Here is a 21,308-nt window from a genome sequence, read left to right on the forward strand (position 1 = left end):
TTGAAATCTACTGGTAGGATCAGTGGGCAAAGCTCTATAATAAGACAGGTCTTGTAATTGTCTTAGAACCTCCTGATCGTACAGGGTTTTAGGCATAATTACTAGACCACCTCCCTTATCAGCTGGCTTTACCACAATATTTTTATCTTTGCAAAGTTTGTCAAGGGCCTGTCTTTCAGAAAGTGTCAAATTATTCATGCCATTGTGAGAATGGGGATTGCTAAAAAGCTGCTCAACATCACGTTCAACAAGTCTACAGAAAGTATCCAATGAGGGGTTAAAGATGGGAGGGCAAAAAGTACTTTTAAATTTTACCTCGCTCCTGTTTGTTGTACATCTGAGAAGAGGTAGTTGTAGTGTCCTTGTAATAGGTTTTCAGTCTCAGATTGCGAAAAAATTTAAACAGTTCTATTTTGGTGACAAAGGAATCAGCAGGTTTACTAGGGACAAAACTCAAACCCTTATTTAAAAGGCTTACTTCATCTGGGTGTAGGGTGTTGCCAGTAAGGTTGAGATTAAGTTATCTTTTTCCGGCTCTGCTTCCTCACCATTGATGTGGATTTGCTGTCTGGTCTTACTGCCTCGTCGACCTCGGCACGTCTTCTTAGGCGTGGACGTGTGGCACTTTGGAGACTGTCGGTGTCGCTGGACTGTCCTCCTAAAAAATCACTCTCAACACTAGACGCTGAGGTCAATGAGGCACCATCTTCAAAACGAACTTTGCGAAGTGGCCTGGTTGTTTTGGTCTGATTTAGCCATGTGTAGACTTGGTTATCCCTGTAATCCATTGTGTCTCTGCGAAATTTTCTTATCTTGATTTGTTGTAGATCTTGTTTGAATTTTGCCAAAGACTTCTCAAGAAGCTCAGTATGTTGTTTGAACACAGTCTCATCATGGGAATCAATGATGGAGGTTTGAATCTCATCGATGTCTTGTTTAGTCTTAAGTAACTCTTTTTGTGTGAACTCTATAACCAGGAGAGTAAGATCTAGAGATGCCTTGTTCATAATCTCACACCATCTATTGCAAAAGGCTGGGTCTTCACGACCAATGGTTGGAGCCTTCTGGATACGAAGGCCTCTAGGTATGCGGCTAGCTCTCCAGTATTCACTCAATGTAGAACCATGAAGGTTATAACGAATCTCTTTTTCCATAAGATGTTTATAGTGTTTCATAGAGAATTCAATGTCCTCTGGTTGTAGACAAGGGCGTAGATTTGGTTTGAAAATTGGGGGGGTTGAACGTTGTATGCTGCCTGTTATTTTTTTCAAAAAAAAAATTTTTTATGTGTATTGTTATTGGATAATTTATTTCTTCCTATCTATCTATCTATCTATCTATCTATCTATCTATCTATCTATCTATCTATCTATCTATCTATCTGGCAACATGCTTTAACTGATTACAAATTCAGCATATACAAATATGAAAGAGACAACATTTAGACATTTATTTTAACATTTTTACATTCCACCTTAATGTATTTTAATTTTTTTTCTAAAGGGAAACACATCTTTAAAACATTAAAGGCATTAATGTATAGCCTAACTTTACAAAACTGCTGTTTTTCTATACTGTTTCCTATTTTATTTTATTTTATTTTATTGATTGAATGGCATCTTCTTTACCTGATCACCTGCTCCTCCTCTCCCTCTGCTGATTTTTCTACCCTGCAGCTATATTTACCTCGAATCTGTTATAAAAACATGTTAAGAGATTATACACCTCATAACGTTATGAAATTTGTGTGTAATCATCATTCATAAAATTCTAACATAGTAGAGATTATCAAAAGAAAGAAATTAAGTATTGAAACCGCCAGTAGGCGGCAGTGTTTCACTGTTTTAATGAGTTAGCCACTTAAATCGTTAATTCATCCAATTCGTTCAAAAGTCAGATTAATTTAGTAAGAAAACAAACACCGACGTGAATACTTTTGTCGTTGATAATTACAGACACTATTGAAAAATATACTAGCAAAACAGACAGCTGCTTTGGTAACTTGTTATACTGATAGTTATAGCTAAATACATTGCAATGGATTAGCTAGCTAAAATATATGTGGTGTGTACTAACTATTACACAATATTCTCATACCTCATTCTCAGTACATGCTTTAATTTTTTTTGCATCCCTCTCTGACCAGCAGTTAAATATAGTCCGCTGTGCAGCGCTTCTCTTCATTTTTGGCGTTAACATTAACCGTGTGCTCTCCCATTCAAACACCACTCGCTTGTTTTGGTGAAAGTGCGACTCATTGGTTGGGCGTTACCAATCGGTTCAAAGGAGGGGGAGTATTTTTTGTCTGATTTATTATGACATACTCATATTTGATTATGAACAAAATTATTTTTACAAAATAAATGAATTCTATTTTTTCATATTATATTTTTCATTTGATCTACTGTGATTTTCATGTTGAAATATTGGGGGGGTTGTAACTGATGGATTTGAATATTGGGGGGGTTACCTCCCCCCCATCCCCCCCATAAACTACGCCCCTGGTTGTAGAGCATTAGTTTCATCTCTTGGGAACAAAATGTTCTGAGAATCTTCAAGACTGAAGGTAAAAGTGGTAGCTTTGCAGTCAGTCAGTTGGTTGATCTCTTTAAAGGATGACATCTTCACCAAAAAATAATGTTATAAATAGATTTTTTCCTTAATGCTGCTTTTGCCCTATAGGTGCACTTGTGCATCATTTTCAGGTAGCTTTTCATGTAGGCATCTTGAAGCATCTAGGAGATGTTGCCACAGTGCTTCTGGATTTATTCTGTCGTTTCTTCATGTCGTTCCAGACAGACTGGATGATGGTGAGATCAGATATCTGCGTGGAGCACTGGCTGTTGTCGGACTCCTTGTGCAAAATTTCACTGGATTTTTACACTTAATGGCAAAATGAATGTTTGGATATGTTTCGGATTTCATTTTGACACACTACAGCAAAAGATAGAAATAAGACTTAAAACTATTTTATCTGGTGAAAATACTAGTGTTCTAATACTAGTGTTCTTATATTATATTCTAGTGTTCTAATAACTATTAATAAATAGTTTATCAAACCCTTTTAATTCTCTTACATTTGTATCTCTTACACAAAAGGGATAAAAGAGGAAAAAAGGTGAGCAAGATGCCTGCTTCATGTAGCAGAATAAAAACTGGCATTTTTAGGTTTATTAAAACGCTTTGAATTTTGAGTAGCCTATTAATAAAAGTTTAAGGAGAAAGTCGTTAATGTAAAATATAAAAATGGCAGCTGTGGTTGCCAGAATTATACCGTAAAAAATACGGTAACACCCTTTTAGGTTTAATGGTTTTACCTTAAATGTACAGTTTAATACCGTAATTTAACTGATATAATGTTAATACACCAACTTACTGAAGTACTGAAATCTGTTTTGTACCTTTGTAATACACTGGTAACCAGCAAAAGCAGGTGGTGATGAGAAAGTCACGTGATGAAATAAAGCCCATCACAAGCAGCTTTTAAAAAAAATAAGATACATGGAAGGTGTACAGTGTCATTCACACAGGCACTAAACACCATCATGGTGAGGCTCATTAAACTGAAATATGCAATAAAAACATGAATTTACCAACATTATATGTAACATACAATCCTAATAAACATAACAGATAAGAAAAAAATAAGAAGAAACAGTTCTTTCAAAGAAAAAAAAACATCACATTCAAACTAAATTTGAAATGCAATGCAGAGAATTCTGGGAACGTAAATTACCATTAACCATTTAACAGGTTTGTACTGTAGCATTGTACTGTAACAGTTTTTTACCGTTAAAATCACAGTCATTTTTTCCCAGTGTGCAAACTAGTTTAGGTTTAGATCACTTCCCCTTGGCCGGTCAGAGAGTACAGTCCATAAATAGACTGACACTTAAGTTTTACACATGGGTCAGTGAGTCCATAACAATTAGTGTGTGAGCCAGTCTGGCCATGTGTGTGGGTTGCAAATTTTGTCTACATGGGGTCTTGAGCAGCTGTCCTAAATGAGTATTTTAAAAGAGTGTGCTTTAGAAATTCGAATTTAAAAATCCAATTCACATTCCCTCCATTTCCAATGAAAAATTGTGCCCATGTAGTTATACTGCAGATATACGACCACGTGCAGAACCTGCAAAATCATCAATAAATAAAAATAATAATAATAAATATATTTTATTTAGTATATGAATAAGCCATGAATAATTTCCACAAAACAGATATTCACATATAGTCCACATGACAAAATGATAACTACTGTAAATGAACATAACCCATTCATAAGTATAGATAGATAGATAGATAGATAGATAGATAGATAGATAGATAGATAGATAGATAGATAGATAGATAGATAGATAGATAGACTACTATGCTCCAAAGGGCATGCCTTCTGCAAGTTTTAGTTTTTAATAATTTATGATCTTTCCATTACTGCTTTACACAAAAAACTCCAGCAGAGGACTGTACCCATCTGTTCTCTAACTCTGTATTATATAATTTTGTTCAGTATTATGTTAAGTATTATTTGGACGCATTCACCTAGATGACTAGGTATTCTATGATAATTATAGTGCTATTATATATACACAGTAGGCCTATATTTTTGATAGGTGCTTTGATGAAATGATCGAGAAAATAATTATTTAGAAATAGCCTATATCTTGTCTGAAATGGGAAAATTCTCCGGTCAGAAAGACTCATGCTACAACGTGTCTTCCTCCCCCGAAATAGTATCCAGTACCCAAGGCGTGGTGATGTCTACGCTTTCTACATGTGCTACAGACCGCAGGGAAAATACGTACACTCATGCTGTCAGGCAGAGCAGGCTCCGTCTTTTCAGATGTTCGATTGGACATTGCAGATAGCGCGCTGCATATGATTGGTGGACGCCGCTGTCTGTCAGTTTTCAAGCGTTTCTCTGCTTCCTTGTCGCTGAGCGATGTTTTGAAGGGGAAATGGATTCAGAATTCTTTGATGGGGACGGAAAGGGGAAGTAAATAATTGAAAAGTGTTTTAAACCTGGCAATATACATTAAGCGACTATCAACCAACGTCCATGCGTTTCCTTGCTACTGATCAAATTCGACTGGATAACCTCCTGGATTCCTAAGACTGAAGTTTGAATCCTGTCCACTCCTGTCTTTGTTAACGTACAGTAACGTTAGTCGCACAGGGGACGTCCGTAATAAAGTAACAGAATAGATGACAGCACCATTGACACGTATAGCTTAAAATTTGAATGACTTCATGTTTACAAGTCTTTACTGTTCTGATAAATTTCTGGCTAACGTTACCAGGCGATGGAAAGCAGAGGGTCACAGTCGGGTTTGTGCGAACAAAGGATATGTTAACCTGATCGAAGCGGATCAATGTGTATATTTTCATCAATAACGCGTTTTCCAAAAGAGGAAATACTGGACTTGATATCTAGAAGTGGCCATTAATGTGGCTAGAGTTAGAAAATCACACGGAAGAAGATGGCAGCAACTAAAGGCAAAGCTGGACTAAATAATGAAAGCAGTTCTGGTCGGGATAGTGGCAGGACCGACGCAGGCAGTCCCACGGTATCCGCAGGGGCCCCTTCCCTGACCACCAACAGGACCTACACACTAGATGACCTGGACACCATCGCCACTGTTGGTAAGTTAGCCCTTATGCATCAAATTAAAACACGTTTCAGTTAACCAATATTTCCTAAAACGTTTTCATATTCTCTGTTGTGTACAGTTTGACCTACCAAGTGGCTTTTTTAGTATATGTTTTCAAGGTTTTTTTTTTTACTTACTAATTAGACTACCCAACTATACAAAGAGACAAGCTAGAGCTGTATAGCAGGATATTCAGTTCCCATGGGAATTCCCTTGGGGATGACTGCAGTAATGGGCTGTCAAGTACACCTGCATGCTTGCTTTACCCGAGCAAAACCTAAATATCGTTCAAAGTTATGCTTTGTTTGCTTGTTACCAGTAGAATTTAGTCCCACTTACACTTGCTTCATATTTAATTGAGGCCATTCATGGAAACTAAGATTTAAACTGGCATTTTGAAAGTAAGGCTCAGGAGGGGAACTTTGGAAATAAAGGTAAACAAAATGAACAAACTGCTGAGCAAACTATGAAATGTATCAGGAGTGTCTCCCTTCGTATATATTTTGAAAAGGTGAATGGATTTAACTTTTCACGAATGATAATAACTGTGAGGAAGGGTCTAGTTTTCAGAACACCAGGACGTTTCTTTGGAAAAAAATGTATATTCACAGTTGCATCAGCTTGACTGCTCAACACCCAGGTACACAACAGAACAACATATTGAACAGTTTTCATTCACAATGACTATGTCTTCAATACAGCTCTTTTATGATCTGCATCTGCTCTGTATTCAGGTTCAAATAGTTTTTTTTTTTTTTGGTCATGGTCACAAATATCAGCATTAAACAATTGTGATGATATCATAATGAAGAAAAAAAGCCTAACTGAAACATAAAGCAAAGAACTTTTATTAAGAACACACTGAAGTAAAAGGTGACAGTGAACTTTTATATTAATCATAAAATCCTGTATCGTGGTTTCCACAAAATGTTACTGTAATCAACACAGATAATAATGTTTCTGAGCAGGAAATCATCAAATTAGAATAATTTCAGAAGGATCATGTGACACGGAGGACTGCAGTGATGGCTGCTGAAAGTAAATTTTAACATATATCAAATTAGAAAACAATTATTTTAAATTATAATAATATTTTACAGTATTACTATTTTTGGCGTGCTTCTGAGAAAGTCCACCCACTCAGCCACTGAGATCCTCTTCAACCCACAATGTTTTTCTCGTCTACATTTAATAGATCAGTGTGCAGAACTGCTAATGGCAAATTTCCCTTGCAATTTACTACTACTAATGTATGGTGGTTCTTTTCTTGTCTTTAAAGCGTAAGCCAATAAGAAAACTCAATATCATGTATTTTTGTTCTTCCCCTTCCTTACGCCCCTGAAGACTTCACTATCTTAGTTCACACACACCTCGAACACATTTTAATTAGTTTCATTACACACCTTCTTTTCTGCTCACACATTTGGCAGTGAAAAGTTATTTAAATACATATGTTCCGTGCAAACATGGAACAAGGCCCATCTGACAAGGAGTAAATCTCATGTGGCTGAATTGTATCTGTTAATAGAATGCTCAATTTCTAAACAAGCCGCTCTATTTATATAGAAATACATGGCAACAACATGCTACCTCCTTTCTGAGCACCAAGTGCTTCCTGGTTCTCATTAGCACCACGTCATTTCAGGCAAATCTGACAAGATTATTATTACTCAAGCCATAGAACAAACATCATGACTAAGAGGACATCCTGCATCATGCTAGTCTGCACTAGGTTGACCATTTATGTTTAGCCATAGATGACAGTCATGTCACATAGATCTTGACCACTGCTAATATTAGTCATGCCATTCTATTTAAAGTCTCCTATTTAAGTTTCGAGTAGTTTTGGTGATATCTGAATCTTTTAGCTGGACTGTATAAAACTGAAAGGACAGCTCATTGTTTAAGGGCCTCAGGGTGAGGAGGAGAGCAGTTCATGTCTGGGAAAAAAAATGTGAACATGCACACAGGCATTTGGCACGTGTCAGCATGTTTTGTTTTTGTTTTTCTGGTGTTAATTGTTGTCACACTGTATTTTGACTAGAGTTTGTTAAGATTCCCCTTGTTCCTTTTTTACTCTCATCAAAACTTAGTTGCACAGGCACAGTCGAAAAACAGTTACAACAGTTAAACATGTCAACTGTAAAGACAGCTGGACGGACTTCAACGTGACCAAAGCTGATGCTAGATTAGCAGTAAATTCGTTCAGCTGAAATATATAGAAACATTTCAGTGCATCTCCCATTTTTGCCTCGGAGTAAAAAAATAAATAAAAATGAGTTAATTGCAACTTTGAATCTCGCTGTTTCTCACAAATTTCTTGTAATTACATATTTTGTCTAGTATTTGCAAAATTGTCACACTGTCTCTTTGTCATATTTTAAACTCGCACCTTACATTTACCTTTTCATTTATTTGTTTTATTCCAAAGCAGAAACTGTCTTCCATACTCTACTCTGTAAATAGTATGTTGAAACTCCATCTGTGTGGAGGTTTCAGTTTTTCGAGAATAAGCCTGTCATGCTGGATTCCTGTTGGAAGCCTATCGCAAGCTAATGCAGGCTAGCAACAGTGAGGGTTAACCGGGCTCTGTATGTGGCATTGAAGCCTTTCTTGCTTTAGTTTTACACTGTAAAAAATCAGAAGGTGAGAGAACTAAAGAAATGTGAGACAAGCAGATTCAACTTTTAAGTATGCACAACGTAAACTTAAATATACACTTTTAAAGTGTACACAAAATACAAATAAATAGATACATATTTAATCAGTCTAATTTTTAAAGTTTAGCTCTGTTCAGCATCAGTTCTCTCTTCACAGCAGTTGAGTCAGTGTAGATGTACATGAATTACTCCGGGATATTGGTTTATTTTGATTCAAAGGGAGTGTCAGCCACGTAAAAAAAGTAAATAACTTAAGTAATTTGTGGATTAATGATTACTGGAGACGTGAACCGATTCAAACGATTTAGTCAGATTTGGTGAACTGGTTCAACCGGTACACTAAGAAGAACCGGTTAAATCAAACGATTCGTTCACGAACCAGACACCACTTCTACAAAGGGAAGTTATATTGTTATATAAATAAATAAATAAATTTATAATTTGGGCGACATGGTCATTTTTCAAATCGTCATATCGTCAGCCCACGAGATCGATGATACACAATATTATCGTGCATGGGTGGAACAAGAGAGAGACTCTTTGTTCTTGTCATATCATAACTATTTGGTGTTTTAAACACCACAGGTGCGTGAGAGAGAGAGCCTATGGAATCACCAATAATCAAAAAAAAAAAAACATAAAATATTTTCAGACATACTAATAAACTAATGTTAATTATAAAAATACTGTATTGAAAACAAATACAAAATTCTGCAAAATCAGTCAACGGTGAAAATCAAAAGTAGATTTAATTTAAAGTCCAACAGTTTAACACTAATATTGGACATAAACGAACAGGTTAAATATAAAGTATTCAAAACGGGTAAGTTCATATAATTGGAGTAAAGTTCAGTTGAACTGATGCATTAAGCCTGTGTTATATTGTCCGATCCGGACGTGCACACGGACAGCACAGACTTATCCATTTATACTTACGAAAGCCTATGCTGGCTGTCTTTATATTCTTTTATTGGCGGATTGCACAGGTTTGAATAGCAGTGGGCTTCTTCACACTGCCTGCGCATGTGCAGTTGTGCTTTTGAAGCCTACTGACATAAAAAATGTGAGGCACGCGGCTGTCCACTCAGAGCCTCCACGCACACTCTCCGATGATGATTTTTACGTCACACCTACCTAACGGTCCATAGCGGACTCGTGGACGCGGAAAGTACAAACAGAGGCTTTAGTCATACAGCGTTCCAGACTGTGCGCCCCATGATGAGACCGACGCACCACCTCAGAAACAAGAATGAGATGCGTTCTAACATAACTGTGGCATAAATATATGTGTATATATTGTATTTTCTACATTTTTAGTTCATTTTTAGTTCAGACAAAATGGGAGTTGGGTCTTTTTTAGAGTGTGCTTTATTTAACATGCTTCTGCAGAAATGCAAGCCTAGGGGCATAATTGATGTATCTTCGTCATCATACATACTCGGGCTACACCACACACTGTACAAATCCTTGATTCTCACATAATTATCGGAGCAGCCTCACAGGAATTTTTATTTATTTTTTTGACTGGATATGTAAGTGCTATTTCCAAGAATCAACCATCTTTGTCATATCAGTGATTCAATGTACAAGGAAATTGCTTTGTGGTCTAAGGGAAAATGTTTCTCATAGCATTCTGAAGGGCGATCTCCTGTATAAAAATGGATTTGAAGTGTATACTATAGCATTAGGCCCAGCATACATAATCCAATTTGTAGAGCTTTTTGTTGGATGGTAGGGATTTACTGTCCATGAAAAATGATTTAAGCTCCTATCTGAATGTTCTTATCGTTAAATTGTCATTAAAATAATGAAGAAATCATTGTCAAAACTCACTTTTTTGGGGGGTTTTGCTCGGATTTGATTCATGGCAGAGCAGAGGAGAGAATGAATGTGGATAATATATGGCACAAGTGTTCTTTTGTTAACTAAGGGAAAATTTTAAGGCTTTTGATATCACAGCAAGGCTAAATGCAGCTTAGTGAATGTTATCCCTACCCAGCAGTATAAAGTCAGATGGAATGGCAAACTATTACTAAAACAAGGGTTTCCTAGTAAAACTCTGAAAATGTGCTTAACTGAGACTCGCTTTTTAAAAGAAACATTAAAGCCTTTATAAAGACCAGTTTTAGGAAATAGTTTACCAAGAAGATTGAGTTGAGTTTTATTAGCCATAAAAAGAGACAGTACATCTGGATTACACTTCTTTGCCAAGGATAACACAATAAAGTACAAGACTTATTTCCATCGTGGTGTTTTATAGTAAAAGAAAACATTTTTTGTGACAATATTTACTCCTCTTAAATTATCCAAAACACAGCCTAGATAATTAACCAATGTTCTATTTGCTAGGACATAACTATGAACTTTCAATAGCTAAATCCTTTGCCTTATGCAATTTATAATTTGAATCTAAAATAATGGATTCTGATTTACCTAAATGTAATAAATCTTATTTTCATTCAGATATTGCTTCACCCCAACAAGCTCTAATTTCTCCTGAATTTTTTCAATCTCCATAGCTGCATAATCAGCATATCAAAACATATTTACCTCACGTGCAGCCTGGATATCACTTATAGGCTTATATATAATAAAAAATAATAGCAGACCCTGAGGAACCCCATTATTCACAATTTCATCCTCGGAATTCCCTCCCACTTCTATCTTCTGAACTCTCCCTGTTAGATAGAAAGCTAACCAAGATTTTCCTGTACATGAAAAACCCATAGCACTTACTTTATCTAATGATATTAAATGGTTAACTTAACAGTATCATAAACTTTCTGCAGATCCACCAGATCCTTTCCGCATGTTTCCTTTATCAGCGTCTTCCTAATTAAATCTGTCAAATATAATAAGCAAGTGTCAGTTGAACAAGACTTCTAAAACCTGACTGAAATTCATAAATTAATTTATTTTTACTTAAATACTCATAATATTCATCTGCTTGAACTTTTACTGGATCTTGTCTGATTACATTCTTAAATAATGGAATAATCTTCATATCTGGTACTACTGGGGAAGTCGTGGCCTAGTGGTTAGAGAGTATGACTCCTAACCCTAAGGTAGTGGGTTCGAGTCTCAGGCCAGCAATACCACAACTTAGGTGCCCCTGAGCAAGGCACCGAACCCACAACCGCTCCCCGGGCGCCGCAGCATAAATGGCTGCCCACTGCTCTGGGTGTGCACTTTGTAAAGGTTAAATGCAGAAAACGAATTCGGAGTATGGGTCACCATACTTGGCTCTAAGTCTCGTCACTTTTTTTTTTAAAACTACTGTCCCTTTTTTCAATGAAAGATTGATTATGTGAAAGTAGGTGCAATATTGCTAGCTCCATGACTGGAATTTCATGGAACCAAGTTGCTTTAAACCTTTAATTGCTCTAGAATGACCTTAATGTGAACTGAAAATGTTACACTAAAAGTTTACCAAATAAAAAAAATAATTTAGCAACACATCTTTTCTTTGATAAAAACCACAAAAAAAATAAAAAAAAATAAATCCCACAGTTTTCTTTATTTACTGGTAGGGTTGGACGATGTCTACCAAATTTACATCAGATGATGTCTACAATGAAACATTGTGATTGGCGATGACATCGGGGGCTGGGGTTAGGGGGTGTGCCCGATGCGTGAATCCGTATACAGAAAGGCACGGAAAACAAATAATGAGTTCTACGGAGCCACTAAAGTTAGCTGCTTGCTTACATTACCTTACAGTACAGTACATGAAAGTTCACTTACCACATACAGTACACAGAGTAAGGAGAGATTACTGATAGGACATTGGCGAATGATGTGCAGATACTGAGCACCACTGACAAATATCTAATCTTGTAAAAAGTGTGGTAGGTAGGTACTGCTGCTTCAAGTTAAACTGAAATTAAAATGAGTGTGTTCATTCAAAAGCTGTTTTAAAGCCCTGCATATTGGTAGCGTCTCCCTGATGGCTGCAATGTATATACAGTATAATTAACTACCCAATGATATGATTGCGAGAGAAAGTATTTAATTCTTATTATTTTTTTATTTTTTTTATCCTCCAATCTCATAAGCTATTTATTTCCTTTAGGGGTTCCGTAGTACACTTAATTTCCTTTACAAACATGGAGTTGGGATGTGGTGGATTACGGGGGTATGGGTTGAGATCACGATGGGGATGGATGACGGCATCGTCTATCGGCCCAACCCTATTCACTGGTAGTTTTTGTGCTAAACTTGTAGCAACAGACATGAAGAAATTTTTTTTAATTATTTGAAACTTCTATCAAATTACGTATATCATGCCTTCAGCATCTAACCCTAAAAATTTGCTACCTTTATCTTTTTCTGTGCTAAATTTCAAAATCTAAATCATCTAGATCCTTTGTCCTCTTATATTTAGAGAATGCTTCATTGCTTTATTTTCTTTTTATTAAATCAATTATTGTTTAATTCATCTAAGGACTGGCTTTTTGTTTGATTCTTTCTCATCTCTCCAAGGGGAGCTACTCTATGTACAACTTTAAGAAATACATCCTAATACTACACTTTAACTAATCCATTAATGATACCATTAATGACTCTATTAAAGTATTTCTTTAATGATTCAAAATAAGGTTGTAGTCATGGTAATTGTCTGACAGTGGTTAAGGTTGGTAATTGAAAAGTAAAGGCTGTTCCCATATCTAGATATAGTGCCATCTGCCACCTTAAACAAGAGATTTGACGGTTTAGAAAACTGGAAATATGTAAAATAGAATTATGGATATTTGGTTGGATATTGGTTGCTTGAACCGTGTTGAAAAAAATATCAAGTTATTAAAAAATGTTTAATTGAAATTTGTACACTGATGCCCAGCAGTCAAATTTCAAAAAGGTTAAAGAAAGGATGCTCAAAGTAGGTGCAACCAAAACTCAAAGGTTCTTCTTTTTTTGAAGAAAAGGTACAACATTCACTTCTAATAAAATAAAATAAACTTTATTGGGTAAATGTACGAGTAATGTTTCTGCCATAATCAGGTGTGAGGATTTTATTCTAATTCTTTGACATAAAATACATGTTTAACACCCCAATTGTGGTGTTTTGTTTTCCTTAAAGGGGTCATATGACGTTGCTAAAAAGAACATAATTTTGTGTATTTGGTGTAATGCAATGTGTTTATGTAATTTAAGGTTTAAAAAACACATAAGTTTCCACATACTGTACATTATTGTTGTCCTCTGTGGCCCTCCTTTTTAAAACGTGTTGATTTTTACAAAGCTCATCGGTCTGAAAAGCGAGGTGTATGTTGATTGGCAGAATTCCTCAAGCGTGTGGCAACAAGACAAAAACAATAAATCCCATTACAAACAAGACATTTGTTGCATTCAGTGGGGACATAATTACTGATTATATTGACTTATACTGTCTTTTTACGCGTTGCGTTGTGTAGGGCGCTGCGTAAACACAATCTGCGTTTGTGATCGGAGAGACGACAAACAACAAGTGCTGCTCTACACTGCTTAAAACTCACGTTTGAATTGTCAGTGGCAAATTCTTTAAATATGTACATGTACCTGCAAAAATCCTTGCAAAGTTGGAATTGCACCACTTTATAGAAAGAGACACCGGCACTGTAGTCTACTCTTTAAAGAAACAGTCCTTATCCTCCGTAAAATGTGCTGCACACCTCTGAATATTTGGGTTGAACTGTTCTGGAACAGTGTTTTAGATACAACTTAACCACTGATTTCTAGTTGTGTCCTCTTTTAGAAGGCCAAACAACTTAGTTTCACTTTCACAAGAAAACATACAGCGTTTCCACAACATGGCGGCGGTGGCAACAGCAAGAATAAAAGTTACGCCTTTCTTTGCGTGAACATTTGGGTGGCGTTGTGCAAATCTTCCCACATCGTGACGTACAGTAGACATGTGGGGGCGTGTTAGAATGAGCTGTTTTAGGAGGGTGTGGTTGACTTAAAATCACATCACATGACCCCTTAAAGCATTTATGTGGTTACTAGCAGATGACTAAATGCATACACACCAAAAGCCTACTAAATGCCTAATCATCTGCTCATTTTACAGCTTTTTTTGTATTTATGATCTATGCAAACTATTTGAATCCAATCTTTCTTCCTTGTAGATAAAAAAAAGAAAATAGTTGTCTGAAGCTTAGCAATGTGGCTTTTTAATCATGCAACTGTGAAGTAGTTCATTTAGCCTAACTTTAGCGTTTTACATCTTGCGATTTGTAATTTAGTCTTCAGAATTAATGAAAATTGTTTAAACATGCATCTTGGGTGACATGTCCGGCGAGTATGCTGGCAATGCAGGAACTGGGATGTTTTCAGCTTCCAGGAATTGTGTACATATCCTTGCAACATGGGACCATGCATTAACATGCTGCAACATGAGGTGATGGTCGTGGATGAATGCCACAACAATTGGCCTCAGGATCTTGTCACGGTATCTCTGTGCATTCAAAATGCCATCAATAAAATGCACCTGTGTTCATTGTCCATAACATATGCCTGCCCATACCATAACCCCATCACCACCATGGGCCACTTGATCCACAACGTTGACATCAGCTAACCGCTCACCCACATGATGCCATACACACTGTCTGCCATCTGCCCTGTACAGTGAAAACCAGGATTCATTCATGAAGAGAACACCTATCCAAAGTGCCAGATGCCATCGGATGTGAGCATTTGCCCACTCAAGTCAGTTAGGATGACGAACTGCAGTCAGGTCGAGACCCCAGTGAGTTTAAATATTTGTCCTGGTTCTCCGAAATGTACACAAGACGCACGGACATTTAGCTTCATAAACTACTCAAATTCGCGATCGCCTCAGAGTCAGTCTCCTCCCCGTCTTTCAGCGCGCTCTTCAATCCGCATACCGCGGCGGAGCAGCGTGAGCAGACTCAAAGACAAACAGAGGGAGGACACAAGGTGTGTGTTTATCAATAGATTTTTAGAATATTTGTATCTGTGCAATTCCTTGTCATAAATACAGTTTACAAAAGGTAATGGGGGAGCAATCAGTTTCTCATCTACTGTAAAGTTTTCGCTCTGTTCACCACTCATCACACCACAGCTGTTTCCTCCAGTGAAAATCTAGCCCTTAACACATATGAACGCATACTTTAATTATACTTATTTAAATATACTTAATCTAATTATATGTACTTTATACATACACTACTGTGCAAAAGTCTTAGGCACATTAGTATTTTCACCCAAAAGAATGGTGTTCGGCCAGTTATTTATATCTTTTGCTGTGGTGTGTCAGTAGAAAATATCAGTTTACATTTACAAACATTCATTTTGCCATTAATTTTAATAATCATATAGTGATATATTTGAATGAACAAGCAGTCTGACAACAGCCGGTGCTCCACACAGAGATCTGCTTGTGCTTTCAAAAATATCAGTAGATGATTATTAAAATGTAAAATGAAATGTAAAATGATATTTTCTACTGACACACTACAGCAAAATATAGAAATAACTGGTTTTAAACCCTTGTTTGCGGTGAAAATACTTATGTGCCTAAGACTTTTGCACAGTACTGTACTTTACAAACAACATTGTTGCTACTTTATAAAGAATGACCATACAGTCATACACAGAACTGATTAAAGACAGTGACAGACAGCACTCATTTTAACTAAACATCAGAGTGATTGACAGAGATACAGTAAAAATATTACGTGTGGTTTTGTATTAAACAATGACACAGATCATGAAATACATTTATTAGCCTTAGAGTAAGGGAAGCTTGGGAAATGAGAGAATCCAAGGAGTGTGTGAAAGCTATGGATTTATTTAAAATATTTTGTAATGTTCTCTAATGTTATCCATAGTTTTTTTGTGGCTTGCTTTTTTCTCTCTAAGTATTGGTTCTGGCACCGTTTAGGCACCGGTACCGTTTTAAAAGTATCGAAATGGCACCGGTATCTTAAAAAACCCAATCGATAGCCAACCCTACCTGTGAGGTGGATGGATTATCTCGGCAAAGGAGAAGTGCTCACTAACACAGATTTACACCGATTTGTGAACAATATTTGAGAAAAATAGGCATTTTGTTTACACTGAAAAAGTCTTAGATCATGTTCAGCTCATGAAAAATGGGAGCAAAAACAAAAGTGTAATTTTTCTCAGTATATTATGAGCAATGAGATATTACTTGGAAATGTTTGTGATTATCATTTTAAATAAATTGAATCTGCTTCTTACTTACCCATGAACTGTGATTAAAATCAATAACAAACAACCTCTCAAGCTGTGAATGAAGAGAATTTAGACTTTGAGCTATGAAGGCTATGCTCTAAGATTGCATTGTATGAGATGCATATGAATATGCTGAGAATGTAAAATATTCACTAAGCTGTGGGGTGGGTTTATCACATTATTTAGTTACAACAGGAAGTGTATTTTATTAAATACTTCCACAAAGTGCATTTACTCTAAAGCCATGTTTGGTTTATTTCTTAAAGAAATGAATTGAGGGAAAGCTCATATTCCTTGTTTTATTATTGTTTCAGAGTTGCATTATCACTGTATCAGTGAACAGAACAGCCTATACAACGAAAATATAGACCTTGATGGAAATTTCCAACTTTAGTTATGCATAATCTTTTTTGCTATGTAATACATTTATTTATGTTTATTTTATGTTTTCTCAATACATGATTCATATCATATCTTTTTCTTGGTTGATGCACATGTATGGTTGTTGTTGGCTGCTCAGGTAAACTGTTATTCCCATGCATATGGTTTAGGGCTGCACAATTTAGGGGACAAAAATCTCTGGTTAAAATTGTGATTTGAGATTGTAAAATGCGGTTACTTCTTCTGTACATTTCTATAAAAAAACATGGATTATCATAGGTTTACTTTAAATTACCTTTAACATTAATTTTTCTATTCATGCCCAAAATAGGACTTAGTGTGCATTACCAACCCTTTACGTACACCTTGGCAATTGAATCGCCATTGGCTGGTACATCACCAGACTGATATATATATATATATATATATATATATGTTTATATAAACACATACTGTATATATTTTTAAAATCACACTGCTTTTTAAATATATGAAAGTACACTCTTAACATCAGTCAGTGAAGCATTATAATATGATAATCAAGTATTATTTAATAATAGAACTTTAGTCATTAGAATTAAAACTTGGTAACCATGTATGAACCTATAGATATTTTAACTGAACATTTTAACTGGACTAGCAGTGGTGCTTTGTTGGTCATTCAGTGTTTCTGTTAATAAGCAAAAAACTAAAAACAATAATACTTATAAGATAATAATAATAATACGAATTCTATTAATAAGCACATTATAAAATGCAGTAAGTATTAGCGAGCTACTGGATTCATGAATATTAATCAGGTTGCGTGCATTCGCTTGAACAGATTTGCTGAAATAAAAATAGGGACGATTATAGGTAAGCACCAGCCAATGAGATTGGCATTTTCGTATTAGCTCCGCCCACTACCGGAAAACCTGACAGTTCTTAAAAGGTGAAAAAAATTATAGGGACTTTAATTAATTCATTCTTGGCCATTCAAAGTGGCAGTGGTTCCTGCTGTCAGTGTGAATCTGGCTACGTGAGACTAGTTCAACTGTAGCTCACAATTTATTTGATCATGGCACAAAATTATATTTCTGAGAGATTGTTAAAGTGTCTATCCATATTATTATTATTATTATTTTAAATCTGATTTGCATTTTAGTCTGGCCTTAAATGTAATTTCAAGCTGTAGTTCTGTACACAATAAAATAAATCAATAAATCCATCTCTTTAACTTAATAAGATGGAACAAACATCTGTCCACCACAAGCAGACTGATTTATTAAGTAACACTGTCCTTGCTTATAAATTTACTGTTGCATTGGAGTTTTTACATCTTTTGTTGATTTGTAGATTTTTATTTTTTTTTACATGCAGTGATTTTTGCTCTTGAAAGTAAAAAATATTTCCAATGGCTGTTTGAAATGTTTATTTAAAATGTTTGACTCTGAAGAATTAATAATAAATATTGTTCCATGGTCTTTATTTATTTTCATTTAATTTATAAAATGAACTGCATTCTACAAAAATGCTCAGTTAAATATAATCCAACGCTGCATGGGTAAAATATGGACAAACCCAGCGATTGGGTTGTTTTGACCCAGCGGTTGGTTTACTAGCCAGTTTAACCCAATTTAACCAGGCCATTTAACCCAACTGTTGGCTAAAAACAACCCAAATGCTGGGTTTGTCCATATTTAACTAGAATGCAGTGGTTTGTCTGAACCACCACTTTCAATTCGATCAAAATTTCAGTTCAGATATAACTCATTCAGGTCAATTGACGTTCACATGAAGCTTTTCAATCCGATCGAGGCCTCAGTCCAATTACTAACTGCTTATTTGTGTGCATGTAAACATAGCTATTGAATGCATCTGTCCCATAAGAAGATGAAAGAGTGAAGCATTGTGACTGTCATACTTTTGTTTTCTATAGTGACTTTGATTTCTTCACTTATAAGTTCACAATAACATCTCCTTTGTTGTTTTGAATGTGTTGCTAGCTAAATAAGACTTCCCTGTAACAGGCAGGAAACATGATCTAATAATGTGTCATCAAGTGTCTTGCTTCACATGTACCAGTCGCGTCCCCTCCCTTCTGACAGCTAAGGCATTTGTTTTCTTCCATGCGTGTGTAACCATGTCAACTCAGTGGTCTCTGAACAAAGATTGCTTGTGTGAGGTAAACGTGTTAAATGCCAACATTCCATGTCAGTTATTCCACCAGTATCGTAGCTCATAACTCATCACAATGCAGCTACGAGGAAATGTAGGTCATCTAAAACTACCCCATTACAAAAAGAGCAGAGCTTAGTTCGGTGTCATTAATCATTTTGTTTCTAATTCTGTTTCTTGAAATCGAACTATGTCTTATGGCATTTACACTTTAATTTTTACTGTACATGGAAAAAGAGCCATGAGCCTCAGTACTGGATTGTCTTTTTAGGTAATGGTTTTCATTAATAACATTTTTGAAAATGGTTTTCAATTTTTATCAAAGATCAAACTGAAAGACTATTGTTTTGAGACATTTAAAGGGATCCAGTGTTTCCCACAGCCTTACACTCTATTTGTGGCGGCAATCCCCCGCCCCAGAATAGAAATATTAAAATTTCTTTTTTCTGCCAGCAGGAGGCACTCCGGTAACAGCTGCTTTATCAAGCATTACATGCAAGATGGAATGAACATTTTGAAAAAAGTTGGTTTTTCTTCTGGAATACAGTGATATAAAAACACCTGCGGCGGTTTTTGATTTTGAAACTTGCATTGCTCATGTTTATTCAACAAAGTCAAAGCCTTTTGGAAAATCTATTTGTGGCGGTCAGTTTTGATATTGTGGCAGACCGCCACAAATAAATCAATGACTAAATCAAAAACTTTCACACAAAAATGAAAAATGTGTCTTTTTACTCACCCTCATGTCGTTCCAAACCTTTCTCATGTTGAAGAATGCTCGAAATCAAACAAAAGGTCCCCATTGACTTCCATAGTGTTTATTTTCCTGCTATGGAAGTTAATGGGGACCAACTTCCCTTTGGTTCTTTAAAATATCTTCTTTTTTGTTCAACCTAAGAAAGAAACTCATATATGTTTGGAACAACATGACTGAGTATATGACAGAATGTTGAACTATTATTTTAATTGTATTACATTATTTATTTATTTATTTTTATGTCATGAATATATGCGTGTTTGTTCTGTCTCAGGTAAAAAGTCTTTCTCAAGCCAAAGCTAGGTTACACAAATAAAACACAAGCCTCTCTGTGGTATCTCAGCTCCTTGATCTACTTCATGGCCCTTAAAACCAAATAACTGCCACTAATTCAAGACAGTGGTTTTCCGTCCCTTGACCCGAGTGCTACCCGCAGTGTACACCAACTCCTCACGTATTCTGGGCATGCCTGTTCTTTTTATTCCCATGATGCTGTAAAGTTGTTTGGTTTATCATCAGGGATTAGTTAAGCATTAAGTGTGAGGCTCAGGTCTAAGAGCATATAATGGGTTGTATTGTCCAAATAGCCTGTCAAGTTGGCTCCTGTAGGTATTGACCTCTTAGGCTTGTAACTGCACTCTGGTGAGACTGAGTAGCCTGTAATTTGGTGGGTGGTTCAAGGTGCCCTGCTCTCTCAGCTTGAGAGCTCTCCCTATCACCATTGATCATAGGTGTGTAACCTAAGATCTATTACCCACTGAAACCCATGTCCCCGTACACTAGAAATCAAAGACTTCTTTGAGACGGGTCGTCTTTGAGAGTTTTACTCTCCCAGCTCTGAGTGCTATTCATCTGTGGACAACAAATCTCTGTGGAGAGACCAAACACAAACATGGTTCTATTCTCTCAGATAATATTTAAGAAGTGGGTTAAAGTGTTCATCACAAAAGAATTTATAGATTTGATGGTTCCCTTTGGATAATGGAAAGAAAAACTGAGCAAAGATGAACTCACTTCCATTTTTAAGTATGGCTTAGGTGTTTATATATTTTGGGTCCACTGTGGGTGAAGGAAATATTTTAACATTGATTTCTACATTGTAGCTGTTCTCTTTAAGTCAATATTCCACATTGTTTCAGGTACAGGAACCTTTGGAAGGGTTTTTCTGGCGAAGGATAAAAAGACAAGAGGTTTTTTTGCTCTGAAGGCGATGAAAATCCCAGATGTAATTCGTCTGAAACAGGAGCAACACGTGCATAATGAGAAAGAGGTTCTGACGGAGGTGAACCATCCGTTTCTTGTCAGACTGTAAGTGAACACTACGCAACCTTAACATATATGCTACAACACAAATGAGAACACTGTTTATAGTTATCTCATAAAAATACAGTAGGTTATGATCTGTTTAAACATTTCAGCTGTTTGACCAAAAATATCCATGTCGAATGTTGTTTGACCTTCTACAGTTTTGATTTTCTAGTACAACTTTGGTTTTCTATTTAT

At 36.0% G+C, this 21,308-nt stretch overlaps 1 protein-coding gene across 1 annotated transcript in view; it reads left to right on the top strand.

Annotated features, from left to right (window-relative positions):
• The first annotated feature begins 4,887 nt into the window (after nucleotides 1-4,887).
• prkx (protein kinase X-linked) overlaps nucleotides 4,888-21,308 on the top strand; it is a 33,270-nt gene continuing 16,849 nt past the window's right edge. The window contains exons 1-2 of the mRNA XM_059554212.1: nucleotides 4,888-5,640; nucleotides 20,945-21,113. Coding sequence (XP_059410195.1) covers nucleotides 5,478-5,640; nucleotides 20,945-21,113 — 332 coding nt within the window. The 5' untranslated portion in view covers nucleotides 4,888-5,477. The remainder of the gene's footprint in view (nucleotides 5,641-20,944; nucleotides 21,114-21,308) is intronic.

This window comes from Carassius carassius, chromosome 7 (genome assembly GCF_963082965.1).
Source record: "Carassius carassius chromosome 7, fCarCar2.1, whole genome shotgun sequence".
Taxonomy (NCBI): domain Eukaryota; kingdom Metazoa; phylum Chordata; class Actinopteri; order Cypriniformes; family Cyprinidae; genus Carassius; species Carassius carassius.